General features: G+C 54.9%; 1 protein-coding gene across 2 annotated transcripts in view; it reads right to left on the reverse strand.

The window, feature by feature from the left end:
* The window catches only part of LRP1 (LDL receptor related protein 1), a 79876-nt gene that overhangs the window by 57063 nt on the left and 965 nt on the right, over positions 1 to 21848 (reverse strand). For both annotated transcript variants that reach the window (XM_081594339.1, XM_081594338.1), the window contains exons 2-6: positions 13629 to 13751; positions 11684 to 11821; positions 9511 to 9630; positions 7661 to 7789; positions 7277 to 7540 (exon numbers count right to left, since the gene is read on the reverse strand). In XM_081594339.1, the coding sequence (XP_081450465.1) occupies positions 7277 to 7540; positions 7661 to 7789; positions 9511 to 9630; positions 11684 to 11821; positions 13629 to 13751 (774 nt within the window). The remainder of the gene's footprint in view (positions 1 to 7276; positions 7541 to 7660; positions 7790 to 9510; positions 9631 to 11683; positions 11822 to 13628; positions 13752 to 21848) is intronic.

Genomic DNA, 21848 nt, shown 5'->3' on the forward strand with positions numbered 1-21848 from the left:
TCTCATCAAACTAGTTTCCTCCTCAGGTCCCCCCTGTTGCACCTCCCCCCCGCAAGACAACTGGAAGAAGAAGTCACAGGCATGAGCTGTTACCCCATGAGTGCTCAGGTGCCCCTAAACCCAGCCACTGTCTCCTCTGTGCCCCAGTACTGTCCCGTCCTGACAAGGGCAGACAGAAGGGGCTCATGGGTCCCAGGCTAGGGCAGGGGTTAGGCGAGCAAATGACCCCGCACTGTTATCCTTGAGAAAGCAGATGAAAATGAATGCTGCTGGGCTGTGTCCAGAGGAAACCAAGGTCCCAAGTCGGGGTGAGGGTGGGGACCTGCCACAGTCCCAGGCAGCCAGCAGTGTGGCTGAAAGGCAAACAGATTAAAAGGCAAACAGGGCCGTGTGCCCTTTACTTGGTGGGCACAGTGGGGGTCTGGGGGCTGCTGGCATGTAGATGGATCTCCTCATTCGAAGCTGTTTCCCCAGCACCAGCTGGTGCAGCTGCGTTCTTCTCTCCAACTTCCTGAGGCTTCCCTGAGTCATTGCCCAGCTTCAAGGCTGGCAATACACTGCCACTGCTCCCCCATGCACCCTTCCCTCAGCAAGAGGGGAGTAGGAAGGAACCTGAAGGGGTCTGATGCCCCCATTTCAGATGGAGCTCCACATCCTCTCTTCCAGCCCCAGGACGTGCTGACCTTTGAGCCTCCCTCCTGGCCTGGGTTCCCTGCCAATTCTGGGAAGGAAGGCAGAAGGGATTGTCCTCGCTCTCTGATATTCACCCTTGGCTGGTCCCCCCTTCCACCTCCCAAAGGCTAGGCAAGGCCCTGCTCAGCAGGCCGGTGAGGACTTGGCAAGAACAGGAGTCCCCGGCCCGGCCTGGGCTCCCCTTTGGTATTTTTGCAGCTGGAGACTATTAGCTGCAAGCAAAACTCCTTTGTTATCCAACCCCCTCCATCACATTATTTTCCTTTCTTCTCAAGACCAGACTCCTCTGCCCACCACACTACACACACTCACAAACAGGCACACACACACGCACACGCTTGGCCACTCTTCCCACTCCAAGCATAAGGAGATGGGCTCAAATGGGCACCTTCCCTCCGAAGGCGGTGCTTGACTGTTGTCTTCCATTCCGGGGCCCGGAGGGGACACGTGGAGTCCCCCAGTCCCGTGGCATGGAGGGGACAAATGCAGTCCTGGGCTTCGGCCTAGAGGACCTCACACTCTGGTCCTACACACCCAGAGAGCAGCGGTCCCCTCATGGGCCATCCTTCTCAGGACTGATCCACCTCAGAGACCTTCCAGAAGGCCGCTGGCCAAAGACCCCAAATCCTGAAGACAGGAGAATCTCAGGTAAACCCTAGGGGAGGGATGCTGTGTGGTGGTGGGAGGAGTCTGGGGCTGGTCTGAGAGCTGAGGGGCCAGGGATGCCCAAGTAGAGGAGGCTAGTAAGCTGGGAGGGCAATGAGACGGAGGATAGACCACACCCTGTCAGTGATGTCGCAAAGAACTTTCAGTTCCAGGCCCCAGAATAGACCTGGGGTGTGTGTGTGAATGCTCAGGCCTCCCTGTGCCCCCGCCCCGATGCTCAGCACTCTGCACTCTCCACAATTCCAGTTTTTCTCAATGTCTCCATCCTTCACATGATTCAAGAAGCATCTCCCTAAACAGTGGCTGGTTTTCTAGAAACAACAGCACCCACCTCATTCCCATGAAGACCCTAGCTTCAGCCACAGGATTTAAGACACTCTTCCTAAAGTAATCCTGGGGAAGAAAGAGAGCCTCTACGCCTTGGGGGAAATATCCCCCAACACATCCACACACCCGGAGATTGCAAATAAGAGTACAAAGTCTCTGGATAAGGAAGGAAAGCCACATTTCCACCTTAACCACATCCCGAGGAACACACGGACTTCTTGGCTTTGTTCCAGGAAACTCGCCCATCACTCTGCTGTGCCCTGGGCCCAGCCAGGCTCCAGACACTGACAACCCAGGCCGGGTTTGAATCCTGGTTCTGTCACCTTCCAACTGTGGAACTATAGGCAAGTTATTTGATGTCTGAGTCTCAGTCTGCTGATCTGGAAAATGAGATGAGGCCATTAATAGCACTCAACACAGGGCTTGGCACATGATAAACGCTCTACTAATGGGAGCTGTTGTTCTTACCATCCTCTGATCCTCCCTCTCCTCAACTCTATCCTTCCTGCCTTTTCTATCTGTGCCTTCAGCCAGAGCCATGTGGCCTCCTGACTAAAGGTGGGCAGTTTGGGGCTGACACCTACTATTCATTAAGACAGTTCAGGCCCCCAGGAGGAAGATTTCTGTGTTGCAGGCCTCCATAAGCCCCAGGAGTTGCTCTAATCACAGCCTGTTTACCTGATGACAAATATCATGAGGGCAGGGCACTGTCTTTCATTTTGTGCCCAGGGCCCGACACACATGTAATGATTCATTCAACAAATATTTGGTGAGTACTTAGTGCTCATGCTGTAGTCCCAGTGCTGGGACATCAGTTTTTCCCTTCCCTGCTTCTTTCAGAATCCTCCTTCTCCGGCCTGAGGATGCCCAAGACAGACAACCTTCCTGCTTGTCCGAGCTACTCTGGTGTCTCACCCAGGGGCTGGGGGAGATGCTCGGGGGTCCAGGGCCCTCACAGGTAGGGAGGAGACCACGGGGCAGGCCTGGCAGAAGCTTTGCTAAATGGCATGTCTGCATGCTCCTGTTTCCTGCTGGGTCCTGACTTCAGCTCTTCTCGTTCCACCAGCAGGTCCGGGGATCAGCCACGTGGGGTCAGCTCTATCCCCAGGGCCCCCTCCCTGCCCTGCGTGTACTTCCAGCCCCACTGCCCTCCTCTGCCTGGCCCAGGTCCACACAGGCTCAGTCCTGGGTCCCTGGATGAGACACTGGGACTCTGCAGCTCTGATTCAAAGTCAGAACCAGGGTCTTCCCACTATTGAGAAATGCTTGCTGGACTCTAAAACACATCTCTCTTGCTTAAGTTACTTCCTTTGGCTTGAAAACAGGGAGGGGGTTGTTGGAGAGGCAGCTTCAAGGAGACAGCGGGGGAGGAGAGCACTGGGCTGGAGCAGTGCCGGGAGACGCAGGGCTGACCCGGCCTGGCCAGGAAGAGCAGCAAAGGGCCATTAAATGTGAGGGAACTGGGAAGGGGAGTGGGAAGCAAAAGCACCAGGATGTGGGGAGCTTGAGGCCAATGAGTGGGCTGGCGAGAGCCCCTCGATATTCTGACACCCAGCAGGTGAGAAAGGCCAAAGAAGCGGGTGGCTGGTTTTCCTCTGTGACACTGAAGTGTTCTGTAGAGAGTCGAGGGTAACCCACTCCGTGGGAGGATGGCTCCCCTGCCAGCCGGGAGGCCAGCTCATCAGACTCAGAGGATCAACTCTTTCTCTCTGCCCCTCCTCTAGACAAATCACTGCCCTATTTCCTGTTGTGATTTTAAACACACACACACACACACACACACACGCACACACGCACACATGCGAGGGAGGGAAAAGTGAAATTGGCCAGCTGGACTTAGGGACCCATTTCGCAACCTCACAGCCTGCAGCCTATGAGGCCTTTTCTGGGCCTCCCGGCCAACCTCCTCTTTCCCTGTGCAGCGGGGTACCGGGGAGAAACCTGAGGACCTCCGAGGGCACCTCTGGAGCATCCCCCCATACACAGCTCCAGATAAAGTGACTGCAGTAAATCTTATTTCCCTCAAGGCCTCTGTTGGCAACCTCAGAACCTCCCCTCAACACGCACACACATCCTCCCAGGGCCCCAGTCCTGAGGTCTGTGCCCGTTCTTTCTATGGTGGAATCATCCTGATAGCTCAGGTCAGAAGAGCGAAGCCAAGGTCATGCAGGGCTGAGGTGGGGGGGGGGGTTGGTACACTTGACCTCTAGCCCTGCCCAGGGGTGGCCCTGCTGGGGGCTGGACAGGTCCTGAGGTTCCTTCAGAGGGTGATCAGAGGTGAGGTGGGAGGGTGGGCAGGCTGGGACTGCTGACCTCTCAGGGCCTCGGTTTCCAGAACCTCAGTCTTTGGTCTTTCATTCCCAAAACGCTTGATGTGTTTATGCACAGCTTGCTCTACCATTTATCTACCATTTCTTTACATCCACTCACTTTTCTTATCTTGCTGCATTCTAAACAATCTATGAAATCAGAGATTTGACTTGCCAGTTGTAGGAGTTTCCTAATAGGTATTAAATAAAAACATAACTATTAATATAATAATGAAAAAGCGCATGTCCACATACAACCTAAACATGAAGGTATTCCCACTTAGGGAAAGTGTTAGTCACTCGGTCATGTCCAACTCCTTGCGACCCTCTGGACTGTAGCCTGCCAGGCTCCTCTGTCATGGAATTCTCCAGGCAAAAATACTGGAGTGGGTTGCCATTTCCTTCTCCAGGCCCACTTAGGGAAAGGCAGTAGTAAACCCTGAGTTGGGGCGGGGGGCCCAGGGTCTTCCCTGAGGGTCTCCTAGCTCTCCCCATCACATTGTCCAGTCATGGGATCAGAGTCCTCAGAAACCTGACCATCCTGCCACGCATGGCCGAGGGGAGGATGGGCCCTGGGGTTACATTCCAGGAGGGAGGGAAAGAGATGAACACTGGATCCCCAAGACCCATCTCCCACCCAGGCCAATGAAAGACATTGGCTGGGGAAGGAAGGGCTGGCAGCCCAGCCTGTTAAGGTAGGAAAGCGCTCACATGCACACACACACACACCTGTCAGGACGAGTGAGGACATGGTCAGTGGATCTCTTCCCACTCGAGCAGAAACAGATGGAAGGGACTGGGCTCAGACAGGCAATAGCAAGATCTCAATCCTAAGCCTGTTCCACAGAGCCTCACATGAAGCTGTGCTGACCACTGTGGGGCCCGGATGGGTCCTTTCAAGGGCTCAGGACTCAGAGCAGGTCTGGCTCTCATACACACCCCAGGACCCATGTGAAACAAGCTCACTTCCTGGCCTCCTTCCTTCTTTCTATTCTATTTCTGTTTCCAGAGTTTTCTCCAGGGCAGTCTCCCCCTTCTTCCCACACCAGCAAGCAGGCTTCTCTCAGCCCCTGGGCTCTGGGCTCTAGCACCTCTCCCTTGTCAGGCTCCTCCCTCCCGCGTGGGGCTCAGCCCAGGGGCCCGATGGAGGTCACGGTCAGCCAAGAATGGCACGATTGCAGACAGGGCTCCCCCAGAGGGCCGAGAGAAAGCAGGAGAAAGCAGCAGCCTTCTTCTTCCTGCCCCTGGAGGAGCTAATTACAGGCCAGCAGCCCCCCTGCACAGGTGAGTGCCTGGGGCCAGCCACGCTTGCTCTCCCGGGCACTTGGGCAGGCCATCAGCCTCTCCTGGGAAGGGGGATGAGCTGGGGGTGGGGAGGGTGCTGGGGAGAGACACTTCCGACATCCTCAGCTCAGGGCCCATAATTAGTTTGTGGGATGAGAGCAAAACAACCATCCTCAGGGTGACAGCCAGACAGTCAGGCGGCATGGGAGGGGGCAGGGCCGAAGGAAGGGACAGAGACTGGGCAAGAGGAGCCCATTCATTCACCCCAGTAGCATTTCTCCCCAGAACCTTCTGGTCTCTTCTGGCCTCCTGGACTCTGCCCCCGAGGGGCCCAACGAATCTAGCAGACTCTGAAGGCAACACTCTGTTTGCCAAGGGAGGGGTACCCGCCTGAGGTTATTTCCTGTTTCTCCTGGGGAGGAAGGCAGGAGAGGGGCCAGGTCAGAGCAAAAGCAGAGAAGGTTCCCATCAGGGCACCCCTACCAGGCCGCCTACCCACCAGCCCATCAGCCCATCGTCTGCCCTGAGGCAGGGCCAGGGAGGGAAGGGCTGGAGCTGTTTGCCCAGACAGGCCTGATGGGTGGGGCCACTGACAGGGAACAGGAAGAGGGTAGCTGTCTCATGGGGTCTTGCCCTAATCCTACCCTACCTACCATGCGGTTCCTTAGCTGCCTGCCTCTCAAGAGCTCTGCCAGCCAGGTGTTGGCTGAGCCCCCAGCCCAGCACTCCAAGGATGACAGGTCTATCACAGGTGGGCTTTGGTCACCAACAGCCCAAGGACCCCCCTGGGATGCTGTGGAGGGGCTGCAGATGAGCTGTAGCCCATACGATGAGGCTGCAGGGGAAGGGGGCTCTCGGAGGAACTCCTGTTCCCACCAGAACTGAGCCCTTGGGTCCTCCTGGGATTTCTGTGCAGATCATCACGTGGGGATCCAGGGAAGGAACTTCAAGATCTTCTGGACAGGCCCCAGTTCACCATCCTAAACCTCCTGCATGGCCCCTAGTGACTTCTAGCTTTCACTTCAATTTATCTGATTTTGCCAGACAAGCTCAAGCCCATTATGCAGATTAGGAAACCAAAGCTTGAGACAGGGAGTTCTGGTTTACTCAAGGTCACAGATCAAGTTACCCTCTCTCCTGGGGGTCAGATCAACCACAGGCCAGAACTCCCCTCTCAGCCCTGTGGTGCATTTCCTGGAGATGTGATGACGCAGAGGTTTTGTTTGTTCATGTAGCAGCAGCATCTGAGATGAGCAGAAGTGCTCGAGGCAGCGGACCTCTGCCTTGGCCCTGTCCCCAGCCTCACCCGATCTTCCACCTCTGAAGCATCAGCATAAAGCCTGGGGTGGGAGCTTGAAGGGGGACATGCAGGATATCTGAGAGCATTCCCGGTGGGGTCATTCCTGCCACAGAGCCTGCCCCCCAGAAACAGCCTCAGGACCCCCACAGCCACGCTGTGGCAGGGAGTCGGCTCTGGCGACGCCCTCAAGGGAAATGACAGACCCGGAGATGGACGCAGCCTGGCCCCGGCTCCTCTGCCCTCAGCCACAGCTCAGCAAGGCTTCTCCGGCTCCAGGCCCCTTCTTTCCCTTGCTGTGGCTCCCGCCATGTGGGAAAACCCCTCTGTGGACTAATTGACACTCCTCTCTCTGAAAAGGGACAGTCCCTGGTCTCTGGAGGTTGACCAGACATTGTCCTCTCGGGCACTTCTCCTAGGAGGCCCTTCTCTGCTCTTGGCCAGAAACGCTGGAGCCATCAGAGACTCAGCTCAGAAAGAGGAGAGGAAGCTTGGACATAGCTCTGCCTCGACCCAAAACAAGGGTCACCACATTCAACCCGCTGCCTCGGCCTCAGTCAGGGGCTTTTGTCTAGGCTCCTGGACTAGTCAGGGGTCATCCTGTCTATCCGCTCCCCCGGCCCAGCTTGTCCCAAACAAGCTTTGCCTCACCCATCTCCCCCACCCTCGCCAGCTCCCTGCGCTAGAGCAGGTGACTCACGGTGCAGGCTGAGGGAGATGTTGATGGTGTACTCATCCACGAAGCCCTTCAGGCCGGGCATGCGGGCGCACTTGAGCTGTGTCTGGGCAGCGTTGTCGCCAACATGCACCCAGCACACCGTCTCGTTGGCGTAGCTGAAGTCCATGGCTGTGGTCTGCCGTGTGCTAGTGGGCGTGATGGTGGAAACCTGGGCCCCGCTCAGGTACGTAGCCAGGATGTTCTGCGAGTTGGCAATCAGCAGCACAGGGGGCCGGTCAACTGGCTCTGGAGACACAGGAGAGAAGGGTCAGGGCAGCGAGTGGCCCTGGTACCGCTCTGGCCTCTCCCCATCAGGGAACGACACTGAGGGCGCCTATCTGTACGGTCACAGGTAAGCCCACCTACCATTCTTGGCCTTGCAGGAGCGGTTGTCTGGCTGCAGCAGATAGCCTTCCACACAGCCGCATGTGAAGGAACCATCTGTGTTGGTGCACAGCTGGCTGCAGGTGCCATACACCGAGCACTCGTCAAAGTCTGCCGGGAAAAGGCGAGAGCGTGGTCATTTCCAGCATGTCGAGGGCAGGGAAGGGAGTGCCCTCAGACAACACCAGGGGTGTGTCCATCCCTACGGCTACTTCGGAGAACAGTTTGACAGAATCTACTGCAACAAGAAATGTGGAAACGTTACCACCTAGCAAGTCCAGACTTGAGATCCACCCTAGAGACATATCTACACACATGCTTATCATCCATTCATTCAGAAAAGATTTCTTGAGTACCTGCAATGTGCCAGGTACAGTCCTAGGCTCGGGGGACACATTAGCAAAAAAAAATAGATACAAACTGCTGCCCTTTTAAAACTTAAATTCCGGAACTTCCCTGGTGGTCCAGTGGTTAAGAATCTGCTTTGCCATGCAGGGGACGTGGGTTCAATCCCTGGTCGGGGAACTAAGATCTGTGCCCCACAACTGAGACCCAATGCAGCTGAATAAATAAATATTCTTTGAAAAACTTAAATTCTGATAATAAATGAAATGTTGCTATTATAATAATAAATAAAACAAAAAGGTAAATGACATGTTAAAGGAGTTAGTGCAATGGGAAGTAGCTGGTGCTATGAAAAAATACTAAGCAGAGAAAGGGGACAGAGAATGCAGGCGGTGGAGATGGGATTTTAGGGCGATAAGGAGGGCCTCACTGAGAAGGTGACATTTGTGCCAAGACTGAAAGGAGGTACATTTAAAACAGAAAAGTTTGCATTGTTTGTAACAGAGAGAAACTGGGAACATCTTACTCATCCAAAGGGAGATGGCCAAGTGAACTGTGGTAATAGTCATACATCACCGTGGTTTTTAAAAGAATGGGGTAGATCTCTACGCATTAACATGGAAAAATCTCTACAACATACTGGGTGAAAAAATTGAAAAAAAAAATATGTACAGGGCATGCGTGCTAAGTTGCTTCAGTCATGTCTGACTCTTTGCCACCCCGTGGACAGTAGCCTGCCAGGCTCCTCTGTCCATGGAATTTCCCAGGCAAGAAAACTGGAGTGGGTTGCCATCCCCTCCTCTAGGGGATCTTCCTGACCCAGAGATCAAACCCATGTCTCTTATGTCTCCAGCATTGGCAGGTGGGTTCTTTACTACTAGGCCACCTGGGAAGCCATATACAGTGTGATATTTATGTAAACAAGATCACGTGCACATAAACAGTACTTTCAATTAGATTCTCCATGAATACATGTATACCTGGATAGAAAAAGGCCTGGACAGAGAAGTAGCAAACTGTTAAAACAAGAGCTGATTTCCAGAGAGATGGGGAAGGGACCGTAACTGAAGAGGATTTGTTAAAGGGGACTTTGGTTTTGTCGGTAATGCTTTAAACCTTTTTTTAACAAGAAAACTCACATATGACCTATATATATATGTATTTTGGCTGCGCTGTATAGCATGGGGGAATCTCAGGTCCCCTACCAGGGATCAAACCTGTGCCCCCTGCATTGGAAGTGCATCTTAACCACTGGACCACCAGGGAAGTCCTTGACCTATATAATTTTTAAGATGAGTTTTGAAAAGTCTGGCGGAAGCAAGTGGTTAGGGCCCACAGTCATGCCCTGAGGCTGTTAAGGCGTTTTGTAGACCCGCCTCCTGTCTTGCACCTTTCAAGCTTTCTCCTCCCCAGCCTGGCCCATTGCCCACCCACCCCCGCCCCCCAGCAAGTCCTGAACCCCAGTGTGTGCATGTGTGCGCACTTACCTTTGCAGGTCTTGCCGTCTGCCTGTAGTTGAAAGCTGTTGTTGCAGTAGCAGGTGGGCCCGTTGAGTGTGGGGACACAGTGGTGCTGGCAGCCCAGATGGGAACACTGTGCTCGTTGCTCTGTGGGGGGCGGGGGGGGCAGATGACACAGACTCAGGCCCCCAGATCTAGCAATCGTACCCAGATAGCAACCTTCCCTCAACCCTTCAGTAACCACTTCCCAGGCCTGCAGGGTCAGAGATGAAGTGGCTTAGGAAGCATCAGGTATATTTTGTAAGTGAGGAAACTGAAACCGATGAGGGTATAAGACAGGTCCAAGGTCACATCGCCAATTGTGGCTCAGAACCCACATCTTCCTGCTCTGGCTGCCCCGACCTGCTCTGTTCCTAGTTCGCTGGTCAATAGCACGTGGGGACTGACTCTCAGCCCCTTCACACACCTCCTGCCTGCAGTGCCCGAGGACTGCAATTGTAGCTTTGGGGCTGAAGGGGAAGCGCTGGCAGGGAATCGAGTCTTGCCGAGCAGGACCCCAGGTCTGGTCTGGAAGCACGCCTGCAACCCAGCCCTGGTGTCCGAGAGGGCCCAGAGAGAAGGCCCAAGGTCCCAGGTAGAGGAGAGGAGGAAGAAAAGCAAACCTGGCTCCCCTGGGATCTTTCTCTAATCTTCCTCCTGCCTCTGACCCACTTCCACAGGGGAGACAGAAGGGAATGAAGCAGGAGGGGGAAGAGGTGGGGGAGCAGCTACCCCCCCCAAGACCAGCGACCCAATTAATGGCCTTGCGTGGGGCCAGGCGGCCTGGCCACAAAGACCCCTTTGTCCAGATGCCTCACACCCCTGCTCCCCCCCTCCCACCTAGGAGAGAGCGCTGCCCGAGATGCTAAGACGTTTAGAGGCGCTAAGCCTGCCAGGAGGAGCAGAAATGGGGAGCCAGGCCCTGGTTAGCCTTTCTCCTCCCCACCTGTCCCAGAGCCCGAAGGTGCTTCCCCAGTCTAGCCTTGCCCCCTAAAGAGGGGAGGTAGTGTTTGTTTCTGGAAAAATCTAGAAAAGAGGTTCTCTTCTGGATATGGGGTGGGAGAATGAGGAAGTCCAGCTTTTGTAGTATCAGAGAAGGAAGTTCAAGCCCTAGGTTTCTTATGTTCTTGGTTGTCTGTGATGCTGACCGGGTATGCAAAAGCAGGCAAACTTGAACACGTACTGTCCGATAAGATGGGATGTGCGTGGTAATTGAAGTCAGCCCCCTAGGCCCACATTCTACATCCCATTCCAGGAGCTTCTGACAAAAACATGCAGACTCAACCAAAGGAAAAGGATAAAAATCTTCCACAAACTCCCTGCCCTCAGTGAACAGGATCCAGATGTGTCTCTTCCCACAGGCAGATGTTTTCTGACACGCATTACAGACACAGGACAGGGTCTCCACCCCCGGGGGCTTGCCTAGGGCCTCACAAAGCCAGCTTCCTGTTCCAGGCCCAGATCTTGAGGGCAGTAGAAGTTCCTATTCCCTGAGGTGCAGGCCTGAGCTTCCTCCCCCTCTAACCCCCATCCCCGGGAATCTCTCCCATCCTCACATGAGATCCAGACTCCCCCGGGACAGGAGGGTCTCTAGCAGAAGAACTGCAGAGCTAGTGGACCTGAGATGCAGGTGGGAAGGAAGTCTGACCTACTGTCCTAAAGTTCCCTCCTCAGTTGGGGGACGGGGGGGAGCCCTTCCCATGAAGCAGCTTCCAAGAGCCTCAAAGACTGCCCTTCCCGGGGGATGACTTTGGGGGCCCTGGCAGGGGAGGCAGGCAACAAAGCTCCAGACCTCCCCACCGCCCCTGCTTCTGTGACAGCATCTGCTTGTCTCCGCTGATACTCAGGTTCCATATAGGAAACTGTGTGAAGAAACAACCCCACTGTTTACAAAAATAAAAAAGTATGAAAATGCTGATCTAGTAGAAAGCTCTCGTTTCATAGGTGGGAAACTGGGGACTGGAGAGGGGTAGTGACACATGTGAGCACACACAGCCAGGGAAGTGTCCAGGGCACAGGGCAGCAGGACCAGGCCTCATCCCCTTTGCAGTACAAGGACAGTGTGCAGATGGTGCTCAGACGGCAGGCCTCCAGACCCATCAGGTGCTCGGTGGAGAACTCGCAGCATCCACCTGGGAGAGCAGAGGGGAAGAGCCCTTACCTCGGCAGTGGGACCCCTCGTCCGAGCCGTCCGCGCAGTCCTGGACCCCGTTGCAGAGGCGGGACATGAGAATACACAGCTCGGTGCCGAGGCAGTTGTGCTCGTTTGGCTGACATCGCTGGGTCTTACTCTGTGGACCTGGGGGCAGATGGAAAGGTTGGTGTGGGCATGCTGGCTACAGAGGCTGTCTTGCCAGCTACTCACTGGGGGAGGGGCTGGAGAACTGAGACTGGGGTTTCAGGCACCTGCAATTGTTAGATCTCAGGAGGCCTAAGGCCTGTTAGACTCTTCAACCTCAGGCTCATCTATGCTACTCCCAATAGTAGCCACACCTGGGAGCCACCAGGTGGAGGGGATAACTAGGTTTCAGCAAAGAGTCCACTCCCCAGATGCCCCCATGCTGTGGACCCTGAGGCTTCCACATTCTACACCAGGAGACAAAGCACCCCTCCTTCCCATAACATCCTGGGTCACAGAGCCTGGGCAGGGAGCTGGACCAAGTCTTCTAGAAATGCACTTTACAATATGAAGCATCATACATGGCTATTCAGCGCTTGAAATGTGACCAGTTCCAACTGGAAGTATAAAATGCGCACTGGCAAAAACAAACAAAAAACAATGGGAGAGTGGTGTGGAGTGAGGGTGAATCTGTGAATCTCCACATATGCCGGTGCTGCCAGCCTCAGTATGTACATTTCCAGGTCCTCTCGGGAGCAAGTCTGGGTTTGTGTGTGAGTGTCTGGGGCATCTGTCTGAGTGCAGGTTATGTCTCTGCATCCCCATTTCAGAGTGGTGACTCTGCGTGCTGCAAGAATGTGTTTGTGCCAGCGTCTGCCTCTGTGTGTGTATGTCGGCAGGGTAGGGGGAGTGAGTCAGGCCCCGGGAGCAGCTGAGTGTGAGTGTGATGGGTCCAGGAGTGTGCATGAGTGGGGACAGTGAGCGGATATGTATATCTGCATCAAACTAAAGGAAGCATGGATAAAAAGAGCCAGAGCTGGCCCCTCTGCATGGTTTTCTTTATCCTCAACACCAAACACTGGGGTCCGAAATGTGGGACATAAAGGTGGCCTGAGACAAGCAGACACTCCAGGCTGAGCCACCATAGAAACACTTGTAGACTATCCCTGGCTCCCACACCTCCAGAGCAGGGTATCAAGGTGAGGCAGAGAGAACTAGTGGTTCCCTTTCTGGCCCTGAAATTATCGCTAATAATTATGAGTGAGGGTGTGGAGATGGGGCTGGGACAGGATAAACCCCAAGAGAGAACAGAGAAAGACCTAAGAATGCAGGGTCCCCAGACCCCTGCCCAGACTAGCCCAGCAGGGGAGAGGCTCTGAAGGCGGAGACTTTGCCAGCTGCCCAGGACTCCAGGGTCCCGCCAGCAAGTTCTCCACCCCCCACTGGCAGGGTAAAGGCTGGGTGGGGACCTTTCTCCCAGTTTAAACAGCTGCCTCTGATTACACCACTTTCTGAGGGTAGGGGGGAGGGAGGAGGGCGGGAAATGCTCAGGGGTGGGGCTTCTGGTGCAGAGATTGAGCCAGAGCCAGTGGCCTTTGGCCTGGGAACCTGAGGACAGGAAGGGGACCCAGCAAGACCCAGGGGCACCCATCAAGGATCAGGAGGCTCAGAGGTGGGAAGAAGCGGGAGGAGCCAGAAGGGAGGGGAACCTTCCAGCAAAGCTGTCAGCCCAGAGAACATGGTCTCTGGCAGGCTGAGGGGGGTACAGCGGCTGAAGAAGCTCATTTTTGAGCACACCAAACACCTTGCTGGGCTCTTTGAAGAGCAGGGGGAGGACAGTTGGACAGTTTTAGCTGTGTCATGTACAAACAATCAGAGCAAGGTCCACACCAGGCTCGAGCTCAACTGTCTTCACCCCAGACTGCCTGGGCCAAAAGGAAAAGGGATAAATCAGTGATGGGGGGAGGGATCCAGAAAAGGTACTTACAAATCTCGGGAGCCTCATCAGATCCATCCGGGCAGTCCCTCTCACCATCACACCGCCAGCCTTTCGAGATACAGGTGATCTGGTCTCTGCAGGCAAACTGCTTGGGGCTGCAAGTCTTAGGGACTAGGGGCAAGGGAAGAAAACAGGGGTGTGAATAGGGGTGGAGGCCAGCTCTACGGTCTGAAAGCCCTCAAGGGTTCCTCCTCCTTCCTCAGGCAGCAGCAGTCTCCATCTGGCCCAGACTCTAACCCACGTTCATGTGTGGAGCAGGGGTAGCGGGCAGGGGCTAGGGGTCACTCCTGGAACACTGTGTACCTGAGATGGGGGAGGGGAAGAATGCGGGGAGCACACTACTGCCGCCTGACTCAGTCCTGCAGGCTGCCCGTTGGGTGTGCGCTCTCCCAGCTCTCAGGGCCAAAGCCCTTGTGTTCTCTGATACTCTGGTCAGACAACAGCAGCCCCTGCTCTGCTGACTGAGAGTGATGGGGCATTTAGGTTTTTGACATGTTTTCTCTTTATCTCCTCCATCCCACTAGAGGTCCAGAGCTGGTCTTTACTAACCTCTTTACTCCTTCACCCTCTGGGACACTCCTGGTCCTTGGAACACATCACCCCACACATCTCCAACTCCTAACCACCAGTCCCTCCCCAGACGGGACGTGCGTTTGGGGTGCCCTTGGCACAAGGGTGTCTCAGAGAAGGTATCAACAGAGGAGTTCTGCCACCACCTCCATTCTCTAAACACACAGCCTCCCTGCGGATGCCCTCAGGCAAGGGTGCCTGAGCAGAGAAGAGAGGGTGACAGGGGAGCAACTAGTGGACTCCCCTGGCTCCTGCCCCTCGGGAGATCTGGGGGTTCCTAAGGATATGAGCTAACACTTTTCAACATGGTCACTCTGTGTCAGCATCTGGGCTGAGACACTTTGTACATATTAACTGCGGATGCCCGGAGTTATGAGGCACCTAAGACTGCTCAGGACGACAGGGCTGGAGAGCCGAGGCAGGGGGATGGCTGGGGTGACCTGCAGGAGCTGGTTTCAGCCCAGCCAACCCAAGAAGTTCCTATATCCAAGGACCTCTTCTTTGCCCTAATCCCTCACCCCACCATCTGCTCTCTACGCCCACCCCATTCTCTTACCTCATTCTCCAGGGATGCATTAAACATGATAACACTAACTCTCATTGTTACCTCAGTATGTGCCGGGAAGTGTGTGATCAACCAGTTCTTTCCATGTATCATCGCATTCAATCCTCTCCACAATATGACAAATTAGGTACGACTAATACCATTTCCCAGATGAGGAAACCGAACCTCAGAGAATGTGGGGTCACCCAGCAGGCAAATGTCACAATCAGGACTCAGACCAGTTTAGCCGACTCTAAGCTGTTAAGCAGCCAGTTCACACCAGTCTCCCCATTCCCACTGAGAGGTTCTCAGGCACTATTCCTCCCAACCCTGTCACCATGTCCTCCTCAGGAAGGCAAGTCCCCCCTCCTTCACTGCCGCCCCCCAGTCTCCCAGCCCTTCATTGCCTCTTCTTCAATCTGTGTCAATCCCGTTTCTCTTCAGCTGTCACGCACCAGAGCCCAGCTCTGTGCCAGACGGTGCACTAGGCACTGGGGTGCCGGGAGGGGTGGGGTGGCCCCTCAGGAGCCATGGCACCCCGGGAAGACAGCAGGGCAGAGTAAGCTCAGGGCTGGGACGGAGCAGAAGGAAAGTGTGTCAGGGCTCTGAGCAGGGAGGGATGGACTCTGAGGGGAGCCATACTGGGAACACGTCCTCCCTCCCTAACCCCCATCTCTGGCAGAGGGGACTGCGCTCAGGCCCCTGGCCAGGGTGAGAGCCAAGTTCAGGAAACACATCAAGGATGGCCTGGCTAGGCCCCCCACCCTGGAGCCCCCTCCCCTGCCCCCCACCCTGAGCAGGGAATAAAGGCCCCTTGAGGAGGCGGATAATGCTGAGTTCATTGCCCCACTGGGCCAGCTGTGAGGTCTTCCCGGGGAAACTGCTAGGCAGCCTAGTTAGCATGCCAGAGAACGGTCCTTTCCCCCTGGCTGGCCGAGATGGGCTGGGGAGGGGGGACGGTGGTAGAGGGGGCTGGAATGGGATTCAGAGGCAGATGGGCTGTTTGGAGCCCAGAAAGGTCCCCATGCCCATCCCTGCCCCCACCTGGATTTAGTAGTGCATGCCCCCACTCCTCCCTGGGGGTAGAACTCACAGACCAGGCCTGAGGTCACTGGTTGGTCACTCCAATCTCCCCTCTATTCCACATCCCGGCCAGATCCCCCCTGCTTTGGCCCTCACTTTGTCCCCTCGCTGTCCCCCACCCCCATTTTTGGCCTGAACTCGACAGAGGAAACAGCAGCTGGCAAACTCCGAAAGCTGGAATGAGAGAGATTCACAAACCAGATGTGCTCTTGCGAGGGAGGGGAGTGGGGGATGGGGAGTGAAAGGAAGAGGAGCCCCCCCGCCCCGGGCCCTGGCCCACAGCAGACCCCTCCGGCCCAGGGCAGGGGACTGGGCGCACGTCTCCTAGGGGCCAGGGCAGCACAAGGACCTGAGAGATGCGGGAAGAACTTCCTTTCTGTCAGGGATGGTGGAGAAAAGACCTGAGTTTGAAGGCTAAGGCCTGTCTTTGATTTCCTTCATGGGGAAAGGGGAAGAAAGGAACAAATAACCTACTTTGGGGCAGTCTACATGGGCCAAGGGAAGCCTCATTCAGAGGTGGAGGGTGTTGCAGTGGGGATGGGGTTGGAAACCTGTAATCTGCTTAGACCCTGCAGCCAACCCCACTCTCCTCAGCTGAGCCTTCTGTGTCTGATGCCAGCACCCAGAAAACCCAGCTAGGTGGCCCCACATGAGGGAACAACACAGCCCTACATTAGGGAGCAACTAGTGGACTCCCCTGGCTCCTGCCCCTCGGGAGATCTGGGGGTTCCTAAGGATATGAGCTAACACTTTTCAACATGGTCACTCTGTGTCAGCATCTGGGCTGAGACACTTTGTACATATTAACTCATTTAGATCCTCAAACCCTGTGATGTGGCTACTGTTGCAATCCCCACATACAGATGAGGAAACTGAGGCATAGAGCAATTAGTAACTGAACAGGTGGTTTCTTACTGGCCATGACAGCGGAGCAGAAGGAAGAAAAAGGGAAATGGCAGGGTCCTCTGGCACTGGGAGTGGGGATGGGAATTACAGGAGGTGGCCCTGGTCTTCAAGGCTCCTCAGAGAGGAGGGGAGATGGTGGAGAAGATGGAAAGGGATAAGAACAGGACAGGAGAGGGAAAAGAGGAGGGAAAAGAAGCAGGAGAGAACTACAGAGGGAGAGCGAGTTAGGTTGCAGAGAGAACGCCAGGACACAGGGGCCGTCTGTTCTCAGCTTTGCCCGGAGATGAATGTGACCGCCATGCTAACTCTGGCCAACACCCCTGCCCCCCCTAAACCCAGGCACCCAGCCCAGCCACGGCCCCCAGGGCCACCAAGCTGGAGCCAGAACAGGAGGTGTAGGGTTGGGTGTGCATCCAGACACAACACGGACCCCACTGCCCTGCTTGAGCCTTGGCTGTCGTCCTGTCCCATTCTGAGACCTTGGGGGCAGGGTGGGGAAGGGTGGCAAGGGTGCCTGAGCAGAGAAGAGAGGGTGACAAGAAAGCAGAGCCCTGAAGGAGACTTCTCCAGAGGAGGGGACCCATCCTTTGATCCCTTGGGAGCAGACAAGGAGAGGAAGAGAGGGGGGTGAGATTTCCTAAAGACCCAGGAGACCTGAGGCAGGGTAAGGGTGAAGGAGAACCCTGAGGCCCTTTTCAAGAGCAGACACAGCAGAGGGAGAGACAGGCTGTGTATTGGGAGATGTTTTCTAAAAGGAACCACATGATAAAGCTAAGGGAACAGAGGAGCCAGGGGGTGGCCAGGGAGTGGGGGGCCAGAGCCTGCAGGAATCTAAACTTTCAAACATACGGGGTGGAGCGGCTGGGGCCTCCCAGGCCCAAACCGAGAGCTTTTCACTGAATTTTATGTATTTTGGGTGTTACCCGGTGGCTCCTTCCCCACAGCTCAGTGAGGCTCAGACACATTTTTGTCATTCCTGAGTCTGGGCCTCTGCTTTGCGGCCTGGACAGACAGACAGGATGGCTTGGGCTGCCGGGGGGAGGGGGAGGGTCTCCCCCTCCATCCTGAGTCAATATTGACTCAGCAGGACATTAGCCTGACCTCCCCACCATCTTTTCCTCCACGCTCCCCCCCACCCCCACAAGTAAAATCCAGACCCCTCAAATGCCTCCGGAGGTCAGCATATCTCTCACGAGGCCTTCAGAAGCCCTCTTCACCTACCCCCAGCCCCCTGTACACACAGCTATAGAAATAAAAGCTCTAAGCTCCTGACCCATTCCCCACACCTCTCTCCAGTTCTCAAGTCATGAGGAAGTTCTGCCAGAAGTCTAACCCCCCTCCTCCTTTCTGAATTATCTGCATTCTCTCTCTTACTCAACCCACAAAGGGTATCAAGTTCCCTTCTTCCAGAAACATTCTCTCCCAAATTAGTGGAGGGGGAAAAAGAGAGAGGAACTTGGAAGAAAGCGGAGGGAGAACTTTCACTGCTGAAATGGAGATTCCCAGTTTGGCCTGAGAGGGGAATAACAACTCCAAAATGGCGAGCACGTGGGAGAGCCCAGGAGAGATTTCTGCTCCCAGATAGCTTTTGGGATACCAAGAGGCCTGGATGGAGGTGGATGGAGACAGGCAGAGACAAAGCGTGACACAGAGACTGAGAGAGACTGGGCAGAGAACGCCACAACGGGAGGAGAGAAAGATGAGATAAGAGAGATGAGCTAGGAGAATGAGAGACAGAGGTTCTTGGAGGCCAAGACAGCACATACCAATGATAGACAGAGGGAAAAACCTAGGAAGAGGTTCTCAGCCCGGAGGTTGCCAAGATAATGACACAGTTGTCTTGGGATGAACCCGGTGAAAATCATCCCTGAGATTCAGGGTGGGGAAGCATGTACTTTTACTCAGGCAAGTGGAGTCCCTGCCCTAGCACTGTCTGACCCCAGGCAAATTCAGAATAGGGGCCACTGCCTCCCACAGAATTGGGAGGGTGCAAGGAAGGAAGATGGAAGCTCTTCGACGACGGGAGGCCAAGGCCTCAGAGAGACCCTCATCTCCCCTGGGGTGCAAGAGGGGTAAATACTGCCCCCCACTGTCCCTCGCCTCTTTCCCAGGGAGGCTTTACACTGGGGCCTGGGGCCACTGCACCAGAAGCAATCCCAGAGCCAACTACTTCCTTCTCCAAACAATGTGGGATCCTGTTAGAAACTGGGCTGAAATCTGGGACTGAACACAGTGGGGTGGGTCAAGATGCTCCAAACACACCCAGCACTCAGCTCCACCAGGTCAGGGACACTTGCATGGTCCCACTGCATTCAGATTGCCCAAGGGTGAGGAGCCCACATCAAGAGCTGGAGGACTTGGATGCTGGAGAGCTTACATAGGGCTGGGGGCAGGGGCTGAGAGGAGACTACAGAGGCGGGTAATAAGCCTTAAGCTTGGGGTTGTGATATGCAAAGGCTGAGGCTATAGCAGGAGGAAAGAAAGTTAGACTTGGTAAGGAAGGGCTTCCCAAAGGACTTTTGAAAAGTCGGGGGTGGGAAGGGGATTTGGACAGGATCTGGCTCCGGCCAGCACCCCCCACCCCGGGAAAATAATAGAGAAAATGGAGGAAGGGGGCTAGCTAAGATTGGGAGAAAAGGAAGTCTTGAGAAGCAGCCTCAAACATCAAAATATACCTCCATCCCCAAATCAATGTCCTCACATCCCTGGTTTGAAAGACAAGGGTGAGGGGAGATAGTCAGGCATCTGGGTCTGACCAGGGGAGAAAGGAGTTTGGAACCATCTCTCACAGAGCCAGAAGGCTCAGCCTCATAACTCAGTTCACTGTCCAGCTTGTCTGATAACAGGTAATATACTGGCTCAAGGGGGTATGTGGAGACGGGTAGGAGACAGGGAGGCAGCCAGCCCTCCCCACTACAAAATCTTCCTAATCTCAGCAGAGACCTCAATGACCTCTCTTCTCACACCCCAGTCCATCTGTTTCTCCAGCCTCCCAGGAAGCAAGTAGACCCAGTTCTGTCTACTAGCAAGGAGTGACATCGCTCCCCAAAGAGAAGAGGGCCCTGGGGACTGGGTTCAGGTGCAACAGAGAAGGCAGAAGTGCTGGAGAAGGACCTAGGGCTGCTCCCCTGAAGGCAAAGCAGCAGGGTCCATGCGAGCCAGTAGCAGGAAGGAAGGTTAGACACTGAGGGAGGTAAGCTGGAGCCAGGACGTGCCCTTCTCGGGAAACGAAGGAGAAAGTTCTGGGTCTGTGGGCCCGAGGCATGAGGGCAAGGGTAGGATACAGGAACCCCTGGGCGGTCCTGGTCGACGTTGGCCCTACAGGTCTGTGCAGTCTCCCTTTCCCATTCCCCAGAGTGGGAAATATTCCCACTCTGCATGAGTCATATTCCTATTCCAAAGGTGAGAACAGTAATGTGAGTTTGGGGAGGGGTCCTCTCCCTAGGGGCTTCTCTGGTGGCTCATCGGTGAATAATTCGCCTGCAATGCAGGAGATGCAGATTCGATCCCTAGGTCGGGAAGAGCCCCTGGAGGAGGAAATGGCAACCCACTCCAGTATCCTTGCTGGGAAAATCTCATGGACACAGGAGCCTGACAGGCTACAGTCTGTGGGGTCTCAAAGAGTTGCCCAGGACTTTGGATAGCGTTTGGTTTGAGCTGGGGTTACAGCTGTGGGCTGGGTGGAAACTTACAAAAGGGTGGGAGACCATTAAGGAAAACACTCTCCCTCCTCTACTCACCACCCACCAACTAGGTGGGGTAATTAATTACCCGAGGGGTGAAGCTCCCTGGGGCGACTCCTGACTGGGCTGGGGCCCTTTTCTGCTTTCCACAGAGACCCCCTCTTCTTTCTGCCTAACTACATCCTCCTTCCATCGTGGGGTTCTTGATGCATCACTCTTTCTCTCTTAAAATGCTTTTCTATCCCTTCCAGAGCTCTCTGCCTCAGTTTCCCCTCTCACTTCACAGGGTTAAGAACAAGAGGAAACAACACCCATAACTGAGGAAATCACAGGCAAGGGCTGGTCTGAAGGGTATTCCGGACATAGCTTCTTTCCTCTTCTCCATGTGGGGTGAGTGGTAGGTGGACAGAGTCCCCAAGATGGCATAATTGAGAGCTACTGAATATACTGTCCTATATATTTCCTGTCCCCCTAACCCTCCTCCCAACTGAAGCAAGTTGGGGGGAGGGGAAGAGTTAATCCAGTTTCAGAGAAAAACTTTCCCAATCCCAATCTGGCAGAATTGAGAAGATGGAGGAGGGGTACATGATGGCATTGGGTGCAGATTTTTTTCCCTGGATGAGAAGATTAAAGTGACGGGAATGGATCAGATCTCATCCCTACTCAAATCAGGGGCCCAGTCCAGCCCAACCCCGTGACCCCAGCCCAAAGCTTGAGCAAGACTTGAACCAGTGACTCACAAGTAAGAGGGAAAATAGCTGACACTAAAAAAAAAGCAAGAGGGCACCCCGTTTCTCCAAAAGGACACAGTTCTAGACCAAAGCTAACTGCAATATACAAAGTGTGTGTGTATGAGGGGAGGAGGGGAAATGGTGGCGAGAAATAAACACATCTACCTAAGGAGCAGGGAATTAGGGGTGGGGGCATAACATAACCCCCATCCAACCTCCAGCTCTCCTTTCAGTCCAAACTGTGATCAAGCCAGAAGTCAGGGAGAGAGCAGCCTTCCTCCACCCTCCCACCTCAGCATTCCAGGCCATTCTCCAGTCCCCTTCCCCAGTGATGACATCTGACGTTTTTTCATCTCAAAGCTCCCAGGAATTAAGAAGGAAAATTCAAAGTCATATAGCTTCGCCTGCCCCCACCCGCTACACCCCCCAATACAGCTCTTTCCAGGCTACTGACAGAGGCCCTGAGAGGGGGAAGTGCTCATTTCGGAACCCAGGCTGGCAGCCCGCTAAATCCTGGACTCAGGCCTCCAAGCCCGGTCTCCAAGGGCCCAGATTCCACACCCAAGTAGGGGGCCTTCCCGTGGCCCTCCCTCTCCCGACCCAAAGCCAGTCCCCGTCTAGCCTGCCCTCTGCCCAGCAGGGCACCCCGACCCGTCTCCCCCTTCCAGATTCAGAGCCCACTGCAAAAGGA

The sequence above is a fragment of the Giraffa tippelskirchi genome, chromosome 4 (genome assembly GCF_054371585.1).
Source record: "Giraffa tippelskirchi isolate mGirTip1 chromosome 4, T2T-mGirTip1v1.2.pri, whole genome shotgun sequence".
NCBI lineage: Eukaryota > Metazoa > Chordata > Mammalia > Artiodactyla > Giraffidae > Giraffa > Giraffa tippelskirchi.